Source organism: Epinephelus lanceolatus, chromosome 10 (genome assembly GCF_041903045.1).
Source record: "Epinephelus lanceolatus isolate andai-2023 chromosome 10, ASM4190304v1, whole genome shotgun sequence".
NCBI lineage: Eukaryota > Metazoa > Chordata > Actinopteri > Perciformes > Serranidae > Epinephelus > Epinephelus lanceolatus.
This window is the reverse complement of record NC_135743.1, coordinates 36,140,608-36,161,505: the sequence shown is the minus strand read 5'-3', so window position 1 is coordinate 36,161,505 and position 20,898 is coordinate 36,140,608. Positions and strand designations below refer to the sequence as shown.

Sequence of the window (20,898 nt, the reverse complement as noted above, 5' to 3'; positions counted from 1 at the left end):
AAAATAAATGAAGGAAACCCAATAGCTCCTTATCTCAGACCTCCCCCCCACCCCCGCCTCCTCCAAATCACTCATATACACACACAAACACAGACACACTCACTGGGCCTGACAAGCAGAGGCCCTGTCCCCCATGTCAGGGCCCACAGAGCTCGCTCCCTGGAGAGGATCCAGCAATCAGACCTTCTCCCTCCTTAACAAAACACTCACACACAACATTTTTTGCCATATAATAAAGAAATAATAGAAAACCTCTCTAATACTGGCTGCCAGTGATAGGAGACACTGTGGGTGTGTTTGGTCTCTGGTTGTTTTTCCAGAACAATACTAAAAACAATCCCTGCTGCCATGATACACACACCCCGCATTCAGCAGAGAGCACACTGGTCTGCTCTTGAAGCAGTGCCTCTGTTCTCAGCGCTACTTGATTTTCTCTCTCCTCGTGTTATCTTGCTCTTGCAACTTTTGTTCCTTCACCTGTCATTATTCCTTCCTACTTATCATCATCTCCATTTCAACTCTTTGTCATCTTCTATATCTACAATCTATGTCCTTTTATACAGTTGCTTCTTGGTCATTGTCATCCTCTTCATCCTCCTGCTTATTCTAGAACTTCTCATCTCATCCACAACCAGCTAGTCTGAAGCTTGTTTTAACAGCGATGACTCTGGTTCCCATAAGAATGGTTTCCAGCTGGCACCAAGAGGAATGAGACGTGAAGAGTGGCTCACTGTTTCAAACATACAGTCACAGTTTGGGATAGTTCCAGTAACGTCAAATGGTATGCAGCCACTTCTTTTACACTTAAGCTGCTCGGCCCATTGATGACGACCCCACTGGAATGTAAGCTCAAGAGAACAGAGCTCATCGCATTGGACTCAAATTACCTTTTCTTTAACGTCTCTTGGCTTCGAATACATCCATCAGCTCAACTAAAAATTAGCTGCTAATGGGTTTTTAATGAAACTGTAACAAATGTAGAAAGCCATTACACCATGATTAAAGACAGTGGTTTCATTTTCTCCTCAAACGGAGGTAGACTAGAGAAGGCTGCAGCCAGCCAGAACTGCAAGGACAGATTTTCACTCACTCTCCAACACATTCAAAAGGCTCATAAATGAGCAGAAGTTTTTAATATTACTACTATATTTATATTACATTATATTTATATATCAATATTACTATAATGTTACTACTATGTTCTGCATATTATATACAAATACCCACACTGTGAATGAACATTAAATACTTGCATACAACACCACACATAAATGCATGTGCACACAGTCTCATACACAGCTTTAATATAAAGACCCATACTCTAAAAACACAGCAGAGCCATGCAGCTGGAATCCATGGCAGATTGGAGGGATTAGAGCCCGAAATGAGCCCAGATGAATATCACATCGTGTGACATTCTGAATAATTATCTCAATGAAAACAGCTCATTACAAAAATGTGGTCTCTCTCGCTTTCCCCTTTCTCCTCTCCTCAAGTAATTAAATACACTACTGGGAAAGAAAGTCCCTAGTTTCCCTGCAAATACTGCACTAGTGCAATATTACAGTCCTGAAATGAACATAATGTGCTTCAGTATTTCAACTGAACTAGTGTATTCCTTAGCCTTGTTTTTTAGAGAAAATAAGAAAATCAGCGTGAGTCAGAATTAGAACAGTGTTAATGGAAGGGGCGCAACTTAAAGGAACTGTACACAACATTCAGAGCATATCTATGACTCAGAATCTGAACTGGGATTGTCTGCACACGGCTCTCAACATCGAGATGGTTGAGACGGTGGCTAGCAGCTAACGGTGCTAACAGCACGAACAGTGCTAACAACAGCAACAGTGCTGAGAGACATAATGGTGTTCATCCGGGAGGGAATCAGAAGGTTGGTGTTAGGCTTCGGCAATGACACTGACACCATTATCAACGATAACCACCCATAACTGCCACATGAGCACAGGACAGTGCAGCAGTAGTTAGCTAGTCAGTGGGATATACACAAAGGAACTCACATGCACTAATATGCATGTGCGGCCAGACCATCTACAACAACAAAGATCACAAAATATCAGATTTCAACACACGCAGAGGGACTATGAAGTGTTTCTATGAAAAATCCAGTAGTACATAGTAAAATGCAATGCAATGCTTACATTATTAGTACACATCCAATAGTCTTCCTAATGTCAAAAGTAAAGCTATCGTGATTGACATATGAAGGTCTTTTTCAGGTCACCTTTTTTTTTTGTTGTAACCATACGCCGCACCTACTATGCACCTACTGCATATTAACCATCAGATAAACAAAATATCCTTGACGTCAAATGAAGGGGAGACAGTCCCGAATAATAAGCATTGCACCATGGTTTACTTGAAACTCTTGTTATTTTCTTTACAGTCAATTTAATTGTCTGTAATTAGCTCATACCTATGTAATTACTGCAACCACAACAGAGAATAGACAGACTTGTGGCCTCTCTTCAGAATCATTGTACAAGGTCTGTAATACCATAAGCAACTAAGCACATTTCATCCCTGCAAACTGTTACAATAAAGGCACTAGGTTAATTTTCCGAGCATAAGCCTCTTTGTTTCAGGGGCACAAAAATATAACGTGTTCGTTTAAGAAGGGGGGAGCAGGGACATGGAAAAGACTCCAATGCATCTGCCAAAAGGAGAATGCACAATTACAAAACTATTTCACTCTAAAGCAGGAGGAATCACAACAACAGCACTGGTGATGTCATGCTAGAAGTCTCTGCCAAGAGTGCCTCCACTGTACCCAAGTCAAACTGGCTATGTTTCATATCTGCTTCCAACATGCCCAGAATAACAACAAAGACAAACAGGGATTTCAGTTGTGGACTAGACCTACAGCCAGCTACAGAGCAACTTCTGACTTCTAAGCATTTCATTTTGATATCCTCAGAGAGCTGCCGCATTATCTTCACCTTAGACGATGCAACTGGCTGCAGTTGTACATTAGTAAGGGATGGTAAAACATCTGTACACTGTACACAGTAAACCCACCTTAATCATAAAGAGGCCATGAGCTTAGCGCCCTCCTTGAACCTCTTTAACACTGTACAGACGTTTTGACAAAGATCTGTTGTACAGCATCTCAGCAACATGGACCAATCAGTGCTATTATTGTCCATTATTAAATGTAAACTGTTTACCTGAATATTAGCTCTACTATGGACCCATTAAATTCTGTAGTATTGGTTTAAACATCAAGACATTTTCTTTAGTTTTATAGGCAAAACCCAAGTAATACCAGCAGAAACCTTGAAAATCTTGTGTTTACGGTACAGTAGCTTGCCGCTCCAGTTAAAGTGTACATAATTCTCCATTAATCTAGTAAATCTCAAAGCCAGTGTATTCATGCATGAAATCGGTTTCTTTGTTACAAAATAGCTATTTTGCTTGTTATTTCCTCACAACAGTAAGCAGGTCAGCAGTAAGACATTAGAAAGCAGAGAGAGCGCTGAGGTCAGTGCTCTTTCATCCCCGCTAACAATGTTTGTTTTCCACAATTGTTGTTCAAACAAAGGATTTTAAGTCATAGTTACTCCAATCCCAAGACTTGATTAAAAGCCAAGAACAAGGAATTCAGACAAGCCAGTGACTAGTTCTGATGTAGGTGCCGTGATGGAATTTGGAACCAGCCTCAACAGTCTAGATCACTGCTGTCTCCATTTTCCTTTCATTAGACTCCATTGAAATTTTGCCCACTGACCTCCTGATGTTAACATGCCATGTTCCTGCTAGTGACCTGTACTTTTAGTATTATTGCACCTGACACATAGCTGTTGTCTCACTGATGAAAAAGAGAAAAAATAAAGGAAAGGATCAGAAAAGATAATGAAACAGAGCAAACAGTGTGAAACAACGATTAGAGAACAAAAAGCCAAGACAGAAAAGAAGAAAAATAGGAGTGAGACAACAGGAAAGTGGGGGGAAAAATCAAAAGAGAAGGAGACAGAGAGAGAGAATGGGAAAGAGGGAGAAATTGTTCCTGATTTAGATCTGAGAGGCTCTGGTCCTTCAGATGTCTCCATCAGCTAACCACAAGCCCAGGCTGAGCATGTGAGGCATGCTGCTTACGCTGGCACAGCTACCCCCTAATGCTAATAACTGCAATGTGTTAGCTACAATAAAACACTCCACACAGACCCCTGACACACACACAGACACACACGCAAAAAAAGCACACACATCTTAGTCGAGTCAACTACGACACACATGGGGGAATTCCCGAACACGGAGACATCTTTTAATCTAACCTGTTAATTTGTAATCCAAATAATCACCAGTAACCAGTTATTTGCTAATTATTTATCATGTAGTTAATCTATTTGTACAAACCATTGCTACTTTCCTACATGGTCTGAAATTAATTAATATCTTTACAAAAGACGAAGAAAATGAGCATCCTATAGAGATATTTCAATTTTCTTTTTATTTTGGCGAGTTGCTGAAAATGAGTGGTCAGGAACTGATTTTAGCATAAACTGCTGTCAAAAACTGAATCATCCCTGATCCAAGCTTTGCCAATCATTTCATACACAATATTAATCACATTATACGAGACATAAGCACCCCTTGAACGATGTAAGCACCAGCCTCCAAGAACAGTGCAAGCAGTGGCTGAGGCTACTCTGACAACTTAATTGCACATGTGAGGTGCAGCTGGAAGGCACGAACTGTAGAGGCCTAAGTGTTCTTGGAGAGTATCAATGTTCTGAAACCAGCAAGATAGAATAAATCAAACGGAGAGAAACGGGAGAGGACTTTCCGTCAATGTTGAGAAATACCAAAGCCATATTGCAGGAGGTTTGAGCACGCAAGCGGAATGCAGCAGGCTTTATGTTTGTATAGCTTTTATACACCAGGTTCTGAAGCAACAGAGGTACTGTCAACATTCATCAGCTCACTTGAGAGATGGAAAACTGTCAACCCTACTTTGGAAAAATTCATTTCAATTTTATCCTGTAACATCTTGGAGCGTAAACCAGTCACTGTCCATGGATCCCAGGTCTCTTACTGTCTTCATCAGTGTAATGAAAGAAGACATTTCTCTTTCCAAACCAACCTGTCTATAATACCTGCAGTGTACTCATGTCTGCAGTATAATGTGTGTAATGTTAGTAAATTTTCATTTCTGAACACTGCAAAACTGAATTTGGTTGCAATTAGCAAAGGACAAACCCTTTGTTACTGGCCAGGCTGGGTTGGCTTGTTTTATGCCTGGTTCACACTGGACATGCAAGTGCTGTGAATTTTCCATGGAGCACTGCCCACTTGCTTTCAGGGCCCGTGTTAACAGATTGGACTGTTCACACTGGGCACGCCGTGGCGCGGCACTGAGCACCCTGACGGGCTTGTGATCTGCAGCGACATCAGTTCTAACATCTGGTCTGTTTCTTATGCTAGCCCCAAGCAAATCTGGCAAGAAAACACAGTGACAACCTATTTTGAGCAATATAAAGGATATATTAGATATGATATAAATTATCTGACTGTGACAGATGATAGAATATGCATCTCATGCTTGCACATATTTGTCAGTTTTGTCTAAACAGAGAGTGAGAATGACGAGGAGAGGCCCCACAAACACATACACACACACACACGCACACACAGAGACAAGCAGACAGAAACAGACCTCTACATGTGATTTAAACAGAGCAGAAAGCAGAATCACTTGCTGACCAGTGCAGAGAAATGCGATTCTGGTATGAACAGCGAGGCAACTGCTGTTGGATGACTGCAGTCAACTGCTTGCAACTATGCGATAATTAACAAATCAGGACGCTTCTGGGTCCAGTGTGAACCCGGTGTCACACTGCTGTTAAAGTTTCAGAACTTTCGCAAAGGAAATTATATTAGAAATCCCAGAATGCAAAGCTGGAATAGCAGATTTTAATCTTTAAAGGGAAAGCAATAAATCTCTGCAAGTTATCCAAGAAAACTTAAAAGTAAAACTTCTGTGGCAGTTGCCAAACACATTTAAACATTCAGATTTTCACATCATATTTTTCACTTTTTAGCCATGGTTTAAAATCTCTAGCCTTACTTTTTACTTCAAAACTTTAGATATCAATTTCAGTTTTATGTAATTTGAATATAACTTTGCCTCATACTCCTTGATATCTCTGTGATGCTGTATCTCAATCAACCAGCATCCCAAGATCTCTACTCTGTGTTCTGTTGTCAAATGGAAATTACAAACCGTCAAAAAGTTTTTATGAAAGTTTAGGAGCAAATACAGTTGTATTTGCTCCTAAACTGTTATAGCATGAATTCTTATCATGTTGGTCATTTTAAACAAGCAATATGGCCAATGTCAAGCCAGCATTAGACTCCTTCAAGAACTGCATGTTTATTGTCTTTTCAACTAACCATATGCCCTTTCCACACAACCCCCTTTTCTTCTCTCCCCCACCATGGAGAGTGACATGTTGTGCAATTATTCATATTACATTCTTCTTCTCTTACCCACACATTACAGGCGCCCTGACCAGCCAAGATAAAAGCAAACATGAACAATTTTGTCACATTATGGGGCAAGTGAAACCTAGCTCATGCACTGTACCAACACACAAAGTAGAGAGGGGGAGCTGCTTCTGTATGAGTTAACTATGAGTTAACTTTAGGAACCATTAAGTGTTACATATAAACTGTGTATAGAATTTAGTTCTATAAATAGAATTAAATTTAGTGGTGAAAAAAAGATTTACACTCTACAAAATATCTTGCTGCTGACTGGCTCTGCATGCGTGGTTTTACTTGTTAAAATGTCCTTCATTAAATGGCGTCATCATTTCTATAATAAGAGTGAAATTATTCATAGGTCAAAGGGGTGCGTGTCAGCTAAATGGGGCACACACTCACTCTGAGACATAAAACACAGACCACCCACAGTTTGTGTAACATGGAGTCAAACACACCTACCTTTCTCCACTAAGAAATTACACACAGAGGCACCCAGTTACTGTGTTACTCCTTTTTGTCACCTTCTGTCCACCCACAGTGAAAAAATATCCATCTCTATAAATGTGGTTACAGCAATTACTTGATGGGGAAAATAGTGAAAAGTGACCCAAATCTGGTTGCCTTCATCTGTCCAGCACCCAAAACATGAAATGAATAAATTAAAGGCCTTCTGTTTAACACTCACACACAACAGAATAAAAATGTTTAACATGTTCCCTAATTTTATGCAATCTCTCCTTATAGTGTCTGTTTAGATTTAAGACTCATAAAGCACTTGGTGTTCCTAATGGCAACACAATATCTTCACAGAATTTCTGTCTGAAAAAGGTTAATAAAGCTAACATTAGCCTTAATTGCATGGTAATCGTTTCCCAGACTGCAGTATCACCAGGAGCACCGAGCGCGTAATAAGCTCCATTGAGGGATTGCTGTAGTCCGGATGGCCTGAGAGCAGGGATTAAACTGTGGAGCAGCAGCATCCTGCCCAGAGTGTATTGATCACCACTTGACTCACTGGATGCAGGAAGCCGATGGGTTTAATTTTTCCCCCGACAGGTTTCCTGTGTCTGAGGACTGTCTGAGGAGCTGAAGAAACCTCATCCCACCAGGAACCCAAAAATGCATCAAACTTCAAAGACAAAGCAGTGTATCGCTGTAGGTTGTGTAGCGTTGGCTGACTCACAGGCAGTGGTGGCTGGATGCAAGGGCTTCTGCTAGAATGACACACTTGTGCATTGCCTTGTGCAGATGCTTTAAATCAGTTTGGAATGCCAAACAGAGACCAGTGCAATGGGTCACTCTATGTTGAGAACAGACAAATACAGCAGAGTGAATTACATAACTGTATTATGTCCTAGAATTATGTTTAGTTATAAAACATTTATTCGGCTTGTAGACACACTGCATTATTACGACCTTAACTTTTTTAGTTAGCGTGAAACAGAATTACTGACCACAAAATTGAAGCATCATTAAAACATCGAAGCCTTTTTAAAATTGGACTGAACAATCCTGTCACCAAGCGGACTGGCCTGAAGCTACCAATGTAAAGTGCATATGACAAAGACAGTGGACACCCTCATCTCTGGTCATAGCCTTCTCGCTACTGCTATCAGATCTAGTCTCACCCAAGCTTCAACTTCCAAGACTGAAAAAATAAACCAACATTAAAGTCCCAAAAACTGCAGTCCCTTGAATGGTTACTTGAGGCCAGGTAAAGAAGCAAGTCAATCCCCGTAGACCCACATGTTAAAATGCCCAACTTTAGAGCAGAAATAAACATGTTAACAGTCTGGTAAAAAAAAATGTTTTGGTCTATAACTCAGCCGTTTACATTTTATTAAGCCTTAAAGTTGCCCATATTTAACGGCAGGACCACTTGAGTGACAGAATGTTTGTGAGACCTCGCTACAGTCTATGAGTCAGACCCACCCCTCACTCCTCCAAAGCTTCAACAGTGCAAATGTGGTCACTTCTGGCTTTAAAAAACAAGATGGCGACGGCCGAAATGCTGAACTCCAGAGGCTAAAACAGGAGTCCACAAACCTCCACTATTTCATACAGTCTATGGTCTCACCTGAAATATCTCACACTCTTGCCAATATAAGACTAAATGTTGATACTACTGTTCCAAGCTTATTAAATTTATGCATACCCCATCCATATAGCAATACAAAACAAGAGACAATTGTTAGGGCAAATTTGTACATGGCTCATAAAACAAACAATGGATGTGGGCTTTTGGGATAAGTTTACATAAAGGCCTGATAAACAACCGAACTATAAACAATCTGGAGGTTTCATCTTCAAAGCTATGGAAATTCTGCCATTTTTATGACAAAATACAAACACATATAAAGGGACCTACAGTACACACATAGATCCTTTCATAACCACTCCCAAGACCATATGCTCTGATGTCCAATCTACTTCTCTCTCTCTATAGCTCTCTTTGTCTCTCATCAGGACACTTGCTCTGGCTTCCAACCTGCCTGAGGAATCCACAGTGTGCCAACATTACTCCATCTTTTTATTATTTACAGTCAGAGATGGGTTTTGTTACTGCTATGGGGGGTTGGATTCAAGGAAAATAGATTCTCCAAAGCTCCATGTCTGCACCCCCTGTCTTCTCAGTCCTGAAGACAAGGCCCCGCTGAGCTGATGATCAGACGGATTTATGGTGCAATCTCTGTAAGCCATTTGCTCCCTGCGAGCCGGAGAATCAAAGGCAAGATTTCCGAATGGCATTGGGACAGAGATTATCCAGTTTGTGCTATCTGATTGCAAACTTCCACAGGCTGTTTTCTTTTACTTGTTTAACTTTTTCCTTTGTGTTGTCTGACTTGTGAAAGATGAGTTGCACAGGCAAACAGACTGGGTTTTATTTTGTATACTATAGTGGCTGACAGTGAAGGTACATTTGATTGCATGTTTACTAGATGACACAATGCCTTTTTTTTAAAGTACAGTCCTCCTGTTTTTCAAACTCACTTGAGAACATGTTCACACTCTGTCAACAAGAAATGCACATCTCAATTTAAACCAGAAAGTAAAGCATAACTACAACAGACCACTACAACAAGCTTAACACAGATACAGTCTGGTAAAAGTCCATACATCCCAGGTTTCCTATTTAGTGGGTTGTGGATTCAGCCCCTAGGGGGCCAAACCACACGCTCAAGCAGTAGCATCCACAGTATAACTTCACGACAGGGCCACAATGTTTTTAAAACCTGTTCGTAATTGACTGTTTGATATTAAAAAGCCATGTATCACATCTATAGATTTACCTTCGGAAGCCGAAGTAGCAATCCTTCGTCTTATAGGTGGTAGATTCAGCAATGGAATAACAACTTAGTGTTTTTAAAGAGTGTTCAAAAAGGGGTTCCCTAATTCACATGTATTACCCATTATTTAGGAGCAATGAGGCCTGGTGGTGTAAAGCCCTAAAAATAGTTTGGAAGGAATCTAACAGAAGAAAGGGCCTAGTTGGACCATATGCCAAACCAACAAGTCTCTGAGGCACCTCCCCAAATCATCTTGAGGCAATGCATCAATCAGAACCTCCACATCAGTGGCAAATGCACTCAGCGGCCATAAAACTCCCAGATCAAGCAGCGAGCTGAGCCAAAACCAGAAAGGCTCTCCTCGGTAAACCCAAGCCCTTATCTTTGTCTCGTAAAAAATAAAGAGTGCCTGAGAGTGTTATGATCCACACTGTAACTGCTGTCCAGCCAGTTCCTCTCTGTCTTTGCTGATCACACCTCATCTTCAACATCTGGAGCAGTTTACCAAGATGTCAAGAAGGAAAGAAAATGTGCCCGTAATTTTGCAACATTACATCAATGTTAGCTGTTAGGTCTTTCGTTAAGGCCTGCCAATTTCTGTTACTGCTACAACTAGCTACAAATACAAGAACAAAACTCTTAAAAACAGCCGCACAATAAATTCTATCTCAAACTTTATCCTTCTCCTCATTATAGGAGGAAGGTTGGAGGCAGTAATGCCTTAAATCAAATGCTCAGTATCACATCACAGACCAGCTCTGATCCACCACATCTGAGTTGAAAAGCTTAAAATGACAACCACTTAATGAAAAAGATTAAATGTACCAAATATAGAAAAACTGCCCAGGATGTGAATAGTTTGGTGTGAAGCTGGTAAAACTGAAGATTGCTGCTAACTCCTTCCATGACATTTCCATGGGGAAAAGAACAAACTAGATGGAGACCTTATGAGTTCTATTAATAACCCCAGGTTCCATAGGGGCTCTGTATATAGAATGACAGATTTTAAAACCATTGTTTTATCCTGTGCAGCTCTTGACATTTTCAGATTGCTTTTTAATTTAGAATGGGCTCAGATCAAACAGTTCATTCATATCAAGTAACTCAAGAGGGGCCCATTGAGTGTGTCTTTGCACAAGAAGAAAGAAGTTAAAGTTGACTACTACAAAACCCTTTCATCCCCATGACCAATCTCCTGTTACATACATTGAGCTCTTAGGCATAGACCAGGGCTTAGTCTAATTTCACATGGAGATGTCCACACTAATTATTCAGCTCATACATGAACTACAACGATTTACATTTCTGGAAACTGAAACTGAATATAAAATATGAGGGCAGAAATAGCTACATGTACAATAAATCTAAAAACTAAACAAAAGTGGTATTGATTTGAAAACAGAGATGGGTACTAAAGAAAGTATGTACAGTGTCTAATTTTCAAATAATGCAAGCAGCCTTAACACGATCAAGGAAGATTTCTGAGCTTGCTTCAGAGCAGAATGTGACTTTAGGATACAATATAAGGCACATATAAAACCTGATGTATTTTGTTTGTAAATGGCTTCTAGTTTGTAAAATGAATGTCAAAAACAAGTTGACAACATATTTTCTATTACTCTACTTTCTGCACTTCAAGTCCTCATTACAGCTAATTTTAAGCAATTACACTGTCAGCGGGAGCTGTAATCTCCAACTGCCGCTAAACGCCCAAATTTCCACATTTGCTGGAAACTATAATTGTGAGCTGCTCTTGGTGCTTTGCAGATGGGCCCTATTGAGCAATCTGAACATCCCTAATATTACCCAGTTCCTCTCGAGGGGAAACACGAACATTAAAAAGGTCCAAATAATTCCGGTCAAATTACACAACCCTTAATGAACTTCAAAAGACGTACGGATGTTTTTACAGGCCAGCACTCAGGCTTTAACAGTAATTATGAAAACAAACCATATTAATGATATCATTTATCATTTCCACACTTTGGCCACATGAGGCCTACCACAAAGTTCCTGTCTCTATTGGACAAAAGAAACACTAGTAATCTACTAAATTTAAAATGTAAGATTTTCCAAACACAGATGAGTTTTTTCAGGTCTTTTAAAAATCATGCAGGCCATCACCCAAATTACTTGAGGGATTCAGGGAGAACTGTCATGGCCCAGGTTTTGCATACACCTATGCCAAACTCCTTGCATCCCTGCTGGAATCTGATTAAAACTGGACCAGGGCCTGACATGTATATGAACAGGATATCTAACCTCCAGAGAAATATAATCTTGTTTCTGTGAGACTTAAGTGACAAAGTCCTACAGACCTTTTCCTTCACTCAAGGAAACTCTCTGGGGCTGACTAAAAAGGGAAACGGCCACCACAGAGATGACATGACAAATATTTATATCTTCTAATATTCTAACAATATTGAAAGTTTAATAAATATTAAATGAAGGTACTACACGTTACCAAACTACAAAAATCTAAAGCATATCAGTAAACTGGCTGAATTTTCTTGGCTTAAGAACACAGTAGTCAGCCTCCTGCCTCCCACTCACATAGAAGTGTAGCGGCTCATTTAAATTCCACATGCTAGAAGAACTTCTGCTGTAAATCTGGCTTTGCTCCAAATTATGTCTCATGGGTGTACATACCACTGAATAATTTGTCCAAATGTCATTTGCAGTTCCTCCAAAATCTTTTCTTGACTGGAAGTCTCTTAGAAAACATCTGTAACAAATAGTTGTTTTGAGACTACATGCATTACACAAGTACCAGTACTGGTACATGACCTTAAGCTGTGTATGAAGCATAAAAAACAAGTTTAAATTTCCATCGAACTGAAACCTGATCGCATGAGCAGTAGCCACCTGCATAGTATGATATTTACCATTAGTTCTGGGCAGCTCAAGCTCATGTGTTACAAATCTTTTGCCGCAGTCTGTATAATTAGCTGTAATTGACTTCCCTTGAAATGTGTTTCTTCTGGGACATCTGGCCTTGAAACTTCAACCTTCCCATAAAGGCCCAGTGCTGAGCTACACTTTCAGTTTTGAAAACTGTATGGTATGGGTGGCAAAGGTAGGACCAGGTTCTTCTGCAAAAACAAATCTAAGAAAATGTCTTTCATATACCACACCTGAAAAATGGAAATAGGTATAACTAAACTATATGCAATAGTATAAATATTTCTCTTGGGATTACATTTCTTACTGATAATTTACAGAGACCGACATCTCACTCATTCTTCCAAGGGTGTGGGAATTTTCTTGTAAATAAAAAAGTTTCTGGTTGCATTCTGTGTCACTTACCAAAATGCATTGTGGATAGTCATGTGGTCTTACAAACGTATTGAATGCACTTTACTTCCTTTAACACACTTGCAAAACCAAATTGTCATAAATGTTTGAAAACAGCATAGGGGGTTAGGGGCTTACAGTCTTCGTCTCCCCTGCCTTTGTTGACACATTGCTGCATGAGACACATAACAGGGACCCAATCATAAAAAAAGCTCCATAGCAGTATAACAGATCAAAACCCCTGCAGGGTACCTTCAAGCAGCCTAATACAGCAGATGTGTGAAATTATTTCATTTTTAGGGTCCGGGCAGCTAAGCTCCCAGGACACTATTGTAATCCTAGGTATTCTTCTCCTTCTTCTTTTTCTTTCTTCTACTTCTTCTTCTTCTCCCGAGGAAATCATACTTCCCATGGGTGAAAACTCACTAAACTTTGCACAAAGGTCCAGTCTCATGCCAGATATCCTCAGCTGTAAACTCAAGCCAATAGTCCTGATGGTGGCGCTACAGCAAGCGTCTAAAGTTCAAAACTTTGAAAATTCATAAGAAGTCAACCATATGTGCTACAACTTCACAACTTTCATCAAACTGTAGCCCTAATACTGAAGAAACTTTTGTATACTTAAACCTATTAAAAATTATTAAGTTCATCACTCTGATTTTTTCAGAACCTTATACCTATCTCCTCCCACAATTTTTGCTCAATTGACACCAAACTTGCTACAGAGCATCTTCAGACTGTCCTACAAAAACTACGCTTCTCAGATTTTTGATTTATCAAAAATTGAGCCTACAGTGCATCAAAATGTTTGACTGTAAATGGTACTATAAACATATACATGCAAATTCTTGCTAAATAAATCTTCAATGTTCATGAAAAAATGGCAAAATTCTAGAGTCATGGTAGATGATGTGTGGCAAATTTCAGAATTTTATCTCAAAAACTGAATTTTTGACAGCATTTTGAATTTTGCTCTAATGTGAACAATTGGAGTCAATGTAAAAATGGCAATTTTAAACATCAGTTTTTCACTTATGGAGCAAATCAATCATTGTTACAAACAAATTACCAGCACCTCCATGCTGTCTAGATGCAATATGTGTATTTTCAGATTTTTGTCTTAATAACTGAATTTTTTACAGTGGTTTGAAATCTGCCTTTACATGCACGGACAGCTGCTTTCCTACACAACAGTGAATGGCTTACTCAATTTGTGAAGTCACCGTTGAGTTGCTACTTGCCAATTAGCTCAGAGCGGTACATGACCGTCTTAGGTTCCAGAGGTTGTAGATTCGAGCCTCAACTGGTGCAGAATCCACATTGTAATGTAATCATCTTCTTGTGCTCCAGCTTATTGCTTAAAATTGCCTGAAAGTGACTGATCACTGTGCAGCATCTTCAAGTCTTTTTTCTGCTAGAAAATCTGTCTTCTCATGCTTGAAAATAAACCAAACTTTGCACAAAGATCAAGTGTCAATACTTCAGTGTGAAACCGTCTGAGGCTTCTCACTTTGCACATAGCTCAACTAGTTAAACATCAGTTTTTCACTTATGAAGCAAATCAATCATTGTTAAAATAAATTACCAACATCTCCATGCTGTCTAGATGCAATATGTGTATTTTCAAATTTTTGTTTCGATAACTGAATTTTTACAGTGGTTTGAAATCTGCTTTTCCATGCATGGACGGCTGCTAAACCTGCACGTCTGGCTTGGTCAATTTGTGAAGCTACACATGAATTGTCACTGACTAATTAGCACAGTGAGATAGAAATTGATTCTTAGTCTCAGAGGTTGTGAGTTCAAGCCTCAGCTGATGCAAAAGGCAGACTGTGTTGCTAAATTCCTAAATGTCTTCCAATTCTTCTGCTTGTTGCTCAGAATTGCCTAAAAATGCCCGGACCCGACCCATTGCTGCACAGCAGCTATAATTTATTAATGTAATTCTAAATCCTACTAATAAGAAGTACTGGATCCTGCTTTGAGACTAAATTAAAAAAGAGAGCGATGACATGCTAAAGATGGAGATGGCCAAGGAGTAAATAGCGCTAGTCAAATTCAGTAAAGTCACTCCTTAGTTTTGAGTTCCTTGAATATTTTTGGTCAGTGGTCAATGAAGCTGTCCCTCTGTTTAAGAGACAGATGTGGTGAGTGAGAGTACTGTGCTTTCCTGAAGGGAAATCATATTGGCAAAGTAGAACCAACAATTTTTAAATGACAAAAAGATGGGGAAAACAATAGCTAATATATGTTGTATGATGGAATCCATCTGTATAAAAAATAAAGGCAGATGCATCTCTTGATGAACTAAAAGAGCATTTGCAAATAGTTAATTCTGGTAGTATGGATGACAACACACTTCCATCCCCAAATTCTGAAATGTGCTCCTCATTGCTCATCGTGAACTATCACTACAGCACTCCCTAATGCGCTCTTTTTTCCTAAAAGCTTTTGGAAATGTAGATTTCAATCCAAATACTGTTTTAAAAAGGTACAAAGTCATAATTTTCCCTAAAGAAGGCAGTTGTTTACTTGCTTCTGGTGTCTTTGCTTTTCTATATTTTTTTTTTTTCTTTCAATGCATTTCTCATCAGAGTGATTAAGCATGGATAAGAAAGACAAAGATAACGGCTACTAAGCTGTGTCAAATTTTGAAAAATTTAAGCACTGCAGTTAAATGTGTGGCTGTAATAAAATAGGCCATAATAAACTCCCAATTTAAAATACCAAGACTCATATTCTTTCTTAGATGCTTGTATGAGGGGGCTGTCATCATACCAGACAATTATTAAACCTTTGAATCAGAGTTGCCAGGCCAGACACAATGTGTCACACTGGGCCAAATGAGCACACCCTCGCCTAAGCACCAAACCTACTTAGAGTACTGGGTGGCACGAGCAGTGGGACATAAAAGTTTTTAAGGCCAGAGGGATTCATGTAGTTGAGTTGCAAAACAGCTAGAGTTCAAGTAGTAAAATAAAAATACTTGTGATTTCATTTTTTTTTAAATAAACAACTTACAGTATCTAAACAATACCTAAATTGTTTTGCAGGTCACTGATGCAAATGCAAGACCATATAAATGAAACTGTACTTAAAACAGTTAACACACACCAACATAAACTGAAACTGATATGGTAGATTGTAGTTTTTCTTCACATGATTTTACACCAAGTCAGGATGATAATGTGCCTTGGTCACAGCACAGTATAGAGTTTGCCTGGGTCAAAAAGCTCAACATGTTTTGTTTTTTGTTATTAAATCTGCATTTGTTTATTTAAGTAAAGGCCATTATGAAACTTCTTGAAAACACAGTAAGAAAATGGAATGAGAGAGCTTAACTTTGGCATGGGGTGGAATTTCACATAAATAACAGGAAGATCTGGCCAGCCCTGTTTTGGCCCTGAAGTGGAGTAAAGAATAATGTGCTTGTCATACTAGTAAACAACTAACCTGTGCTCCATCCCTCAACTTGAGGATGCACTCCATGGTGTTGATGGTGATGACTACGGGCTCCGAGCCTAGCTTGGTCCAGGGTACATGGATACGCAGCTCATGGATGTGACCACTCATGAATGTAAAGGGCAGCTTCAGCTCCTATAAATATGCAAAGAAATATAAATATGAAAACAACAGATAGCTATGATACTACAGTTAGAATAATCTGTACTATAGTAGTACATCCACAATGCAGACAACTTTGTAAGGACATGTGGTGATAAGACTGCTGAAGCTTAAAGAACATTTGGAACCTCCATCCACCCATTTTCTAAACACCTATTTGAAACTAATATTTCAAGACAAGAGGACAGTAAAAGCAACAGCTTCAGATTGCATATTGGTCAGGCTTTTAATTCTGTCAGAATTTCTCCGAAGCAGACGAATCACTGTTCTGCATCTTGAAGTACTCTGTGTGAGAACGAGTCCCATGAAACCAGACTGCCTACACACAAGTTTTATACACACAAAAACTAATAACCAAACATATTTCTGTGAAAAAGCTGTCAGATATTTACAGTCTGTCTTCTTGATAGACTGCACCCCAATGTTTCACTAAGAATTGCTCTTTATATTAAGAAGATGATCCCTATTTGCACAGTTCAAAAGAGGTACTGTCCAAATGAAATGCAATAAACGAATGGCAAAGGGAGGACAACTGCCAGGGTTTTGACATAGCATTACATAGCATTACATTTCAAAATCCTAACACAGTTCCCACTGTCGGTTGGCTCAAAGCTGCTTCCAATAAGAACTTTCATCACAATCTTTGCAGGGTTAGGTAGTGTTTTGGTCTGCTCTTCAGAAGCAGTCAGAACCCACTCAAGAGAAAAGAAAATTATTTAACTCATGGCAGATTGATCTAATCCAGACATTACAAGTGTAAAAAAGAACACTGTGTCAAAATAACACCGCAGAGCAAAATATATGGTAATATATATATAGTAAATCTGTCAAACACCTTCAAAATAACAAAATGACAGTGAAGATATTGTGTTTGTTCCTGGCTGAGCAGCATTGCTGCTTTTTTCACTAGTCAAGGCAATTGGCTGTGACTAAATTCACTGTACCTAGGATGTAAACTGAATGGAAAAAAGTATGTTGGTGGGGCACATGCTTACCCTTCACACATTTTACACCTTTTAAAACCTTTTACTTTACCTTATCTAAGTGAAGCAACTTGAATTCAGACTTTATTGTAAAGATATTCTGCAATATTAGCATTGTCATGTTTATATGCTCAGCTGGGAATTGAGGGACCAAAACAGTAAAATCACTCATTTTCAAAATACTACAAGATGATAGCCATTATTAGCCTAACTGTATCTTGCAGCAATATTGTAATATTGATGAACAAAAGCAAAAAACAAAAGTGCAGTGAATCCAAACATCACAACGGAAATAACAGAGGTATGAGCAAACACAACTTAAATCCATAGCTTCAAAAATGAATACATAAAATGTAAAAATATGATTATTAAAATTAGAAAATATATGCAGGAAAGAGATTTGGTAAAGAAAACAGATAGGACTTAAATCTACATTAACATAAAGACAATGGTACTCTAAGAACCTGTATGGCTCTAGCAATATGACCCATAAACTGTAGATATAAAACACTAAAAGCACTGAGTCCTAGCTCATAACTATCATCCATCGGAACTGCATGGCATTCCTGCAAACAAAATTACCACATTTTTCATTATGTACCATGAAATGAAATAATACACTATGTGTCATCCCAATAAGCCTCGTCTTGGTCTTGTGAACAAGTTAAAGAAAGCAGAGGATGCATACAACATACAGTACCTGCTCCAGCACATCCAGCTTCAGGTCCAACTTGCTGAGCACCACATCTCCTCCCCAGAGAGACAGCTGCAAGTCAGATGGCTTCAGATTCTTGATGTACTTGTTCACATAGCTCATCAGGAGCGGTGTGACATAGGACTCCAACATCTTGCCTCTATCCTGAACACAACAAAACATTATAATGTCATTCAACACTGTTTTTATTGGTACATTATAATACTAATATTTAATCTTTTGCCATTATATTCCAATATTACATATTTTTAAACACTCCTGCTTCTGAAGCAAACCCTGATAAGTCATTTTTCACAGCCCATGTATGTTTTTGTCATAGCACAAGAGCACAGGTGATAATAATAACATTATTGAAGATGACTGCATTCCATTTATGTGTGCTAACTCCAAAACAGCAGTACTGTGCATGCCAGCTTACTGGCAAGGCTTACTGTGACACTTAAATGGAATGCAGCCATAATTAATAATATTGGGAACACCTGTCACAAGTCAAGATATCTATTCGAAAAAGGCCTATTATTGCTCTTCACTACAGGCTCCAAACAGAGACTGCTGTATTTTATTTAACCATATACTTATTTTTTTTTTACTATATCTCTTTATGCCTGCATTTCATGTCTGGAGCTCTGTCTTTTATTTGATTTTCTTTAATTGTAAAGCACTTTTGAAGCCAGCTCTTGAAAGGTGCTATACAAATAAACATATACTACGTATTTACTTACTTATCCTAAAATGGAAGGGTCACAGATATTATGTGTGCAAAATTTGCCAAACTGTAAATTAGAGTTTTATCTAGGTAAGCTGAAGATGTAACTATTATTGGTCATGTAACGGTACAGATATTTACACTCAGCAGAAACTGAACGAGAGTTCTGCTCGCGCGGTTTGCAGGACAATGTCTTACTAACTTTTTTATTCATTTTGGTGGCACTGCTTTTAAGTGGTACAAGTTTAATTCTCGAGTGCCTGAATTAGCCTGCTTCCTAATGAAACATCATTTTTTTATGCATGCAACTAACGTAGCAGCTCGAGACTCCGTTTCCAAACGCATAACACCGTAACTAATATAAGCGGGTGTCTAAAATGAGGCAGTGTCGTAGTGTCGTATTAAGAAATTTAACTTACTGCGAAAGTTAGCCAGAGAGGCTAGCTATGCTCTCCTGTCATTCTAGCTATACACACAGGAGCAGCATAGCAAACAGGACAAGCTAACTGCTAAGAAGAAGTCATCCCAGCTTCGTTTGACTGACTAAAAAGCGTAGCCACGGATAAATATAGAGGAAACCTACCTACTTATCTCCCGCTTGTATCCTGAAGCTGTTTCCTAAATTTGACGTGTATTATAGCAAATTCATCCTGTTAACTAACGTTAGCCACATCGCTCAATGGCTTCAGCCTAAACGTCATCAGTAAACAGCAACGCGGCTTCCGTATGTTTGGTGTTGCCTTTGTGTATGTCGGAAATATGAGTTTCAGGGTTCAGTGCACAAATGTGAGACAAAAATAGCGACAAGCGAGACACTAGAAATTTTCTGTGGTCTAATACGAATACGTGGATGTGTGAAATGTGATCAGATGACTGCTTCGGAGATCCATTTACAGCAATCCATGAGAATATCAAGCAAAAGAGTGATGCACACTGTCTCTTTCGAAGGCGGTTACTGCAGCACCTGGTTTCGTCGTGCCAGTTTGTCCAAATAATAATAATAATAATAATAGCATCACATAGGTGGTGTTTCAGAGTTACTTGAATGGCAACGTGCGTTTGTAATCACACCACCGACCTCTTTGTGGGAGGATTTACGAGGAGCACCAGAAGGCAGCAGTACACGTAATATTCGTCATTTCTCTCGCACGCCCCGGCCCCCTGTATGTCAGTGGCGGCTCACCTTCACTGAGACAGTAGGGAATAAACTTGAGAATGAGCAGCCACTGAAAGTGTTAGTATGTAGGCAGCATTGGTTTCATTTCAAGTTCAGAGATAGGCTACCGAGACCGATACCAATGGAAAAGTCAATGAAAGTGAATAATGAAGGCTACAGTTTATTGTGGGGCTGATCTAGCACAATCTCACATGAGTATCTGATCTAAATATGAGATGACGTTTAATTATAATGTTGAGGAGTTGGAGGCTCACTGAAATTTCAGACTAGTGTAAATTAAAATGCGGTGGTAAATTCTATGGATAATGAATACTAAACAACAATGAAAACTAAACTCGGGCTGTTGCTTATTTGTCCCTCGCCGTCTTTTGTTGTTTCAGCACCACGCATGACCTTGAAGTCACTAAAACCTGGTAGCTACAGTATATTAGACAAATATAATATCGGAGTGAAAGACAGGGTTGGGCTCTTTACTATAAACCTGGAGACATCAACACTTGATCATAACAGCTCCTTCACCTATGTCAAATATGTCTCTCTTAACTCTTTTTGTTTCTACACTTGTCTGTTGCTGCCTCTCGTTTTCAACAGCCAGACAGTTAGAGCTC

At 39.1% G+C, this 20,898-nt stretch overlaps 1 protein-coding gene across 2 annotated transcripts in view; it reads right to left on the bottom strand.

The window, feature by feature from the left end:
• vps13b (vacuolar protein sorting 13 homolog B) overlaps positions 1 to 19,825 on the bottom strand; it is a 354,297-nt gene extending 334,472 nt beyond the window's left edge. For both annotated transcript variants that reach the window (XM_078171989.1, XM_078171988.1), the window contains exons 1-3: positions 19,697 to 19,825; positions 18,393 to 18,551; positions 16,539 to 16,682 (exon numbers count right to left, since the gene is read on the bottom strand). In XM_078171989.1, the coding sequence (XP_078028115.1) occupies positions 16,539 to 16,682; positions 18,393 to 18,539 (291 nt within the window). In that variant the 5' untranslated portion in view covers positions 18,540 to 18,551; positions 19,697 to 19,825. The remainder of the gene's footprint in view (positions 1 to 16,538; positions 16,683 to 18,392; positions 18,552 to 19,696) is intronic.
• Between the last annotated feature and the right edge of the window lie 1,073 nt (positions 19,826 to 20,898).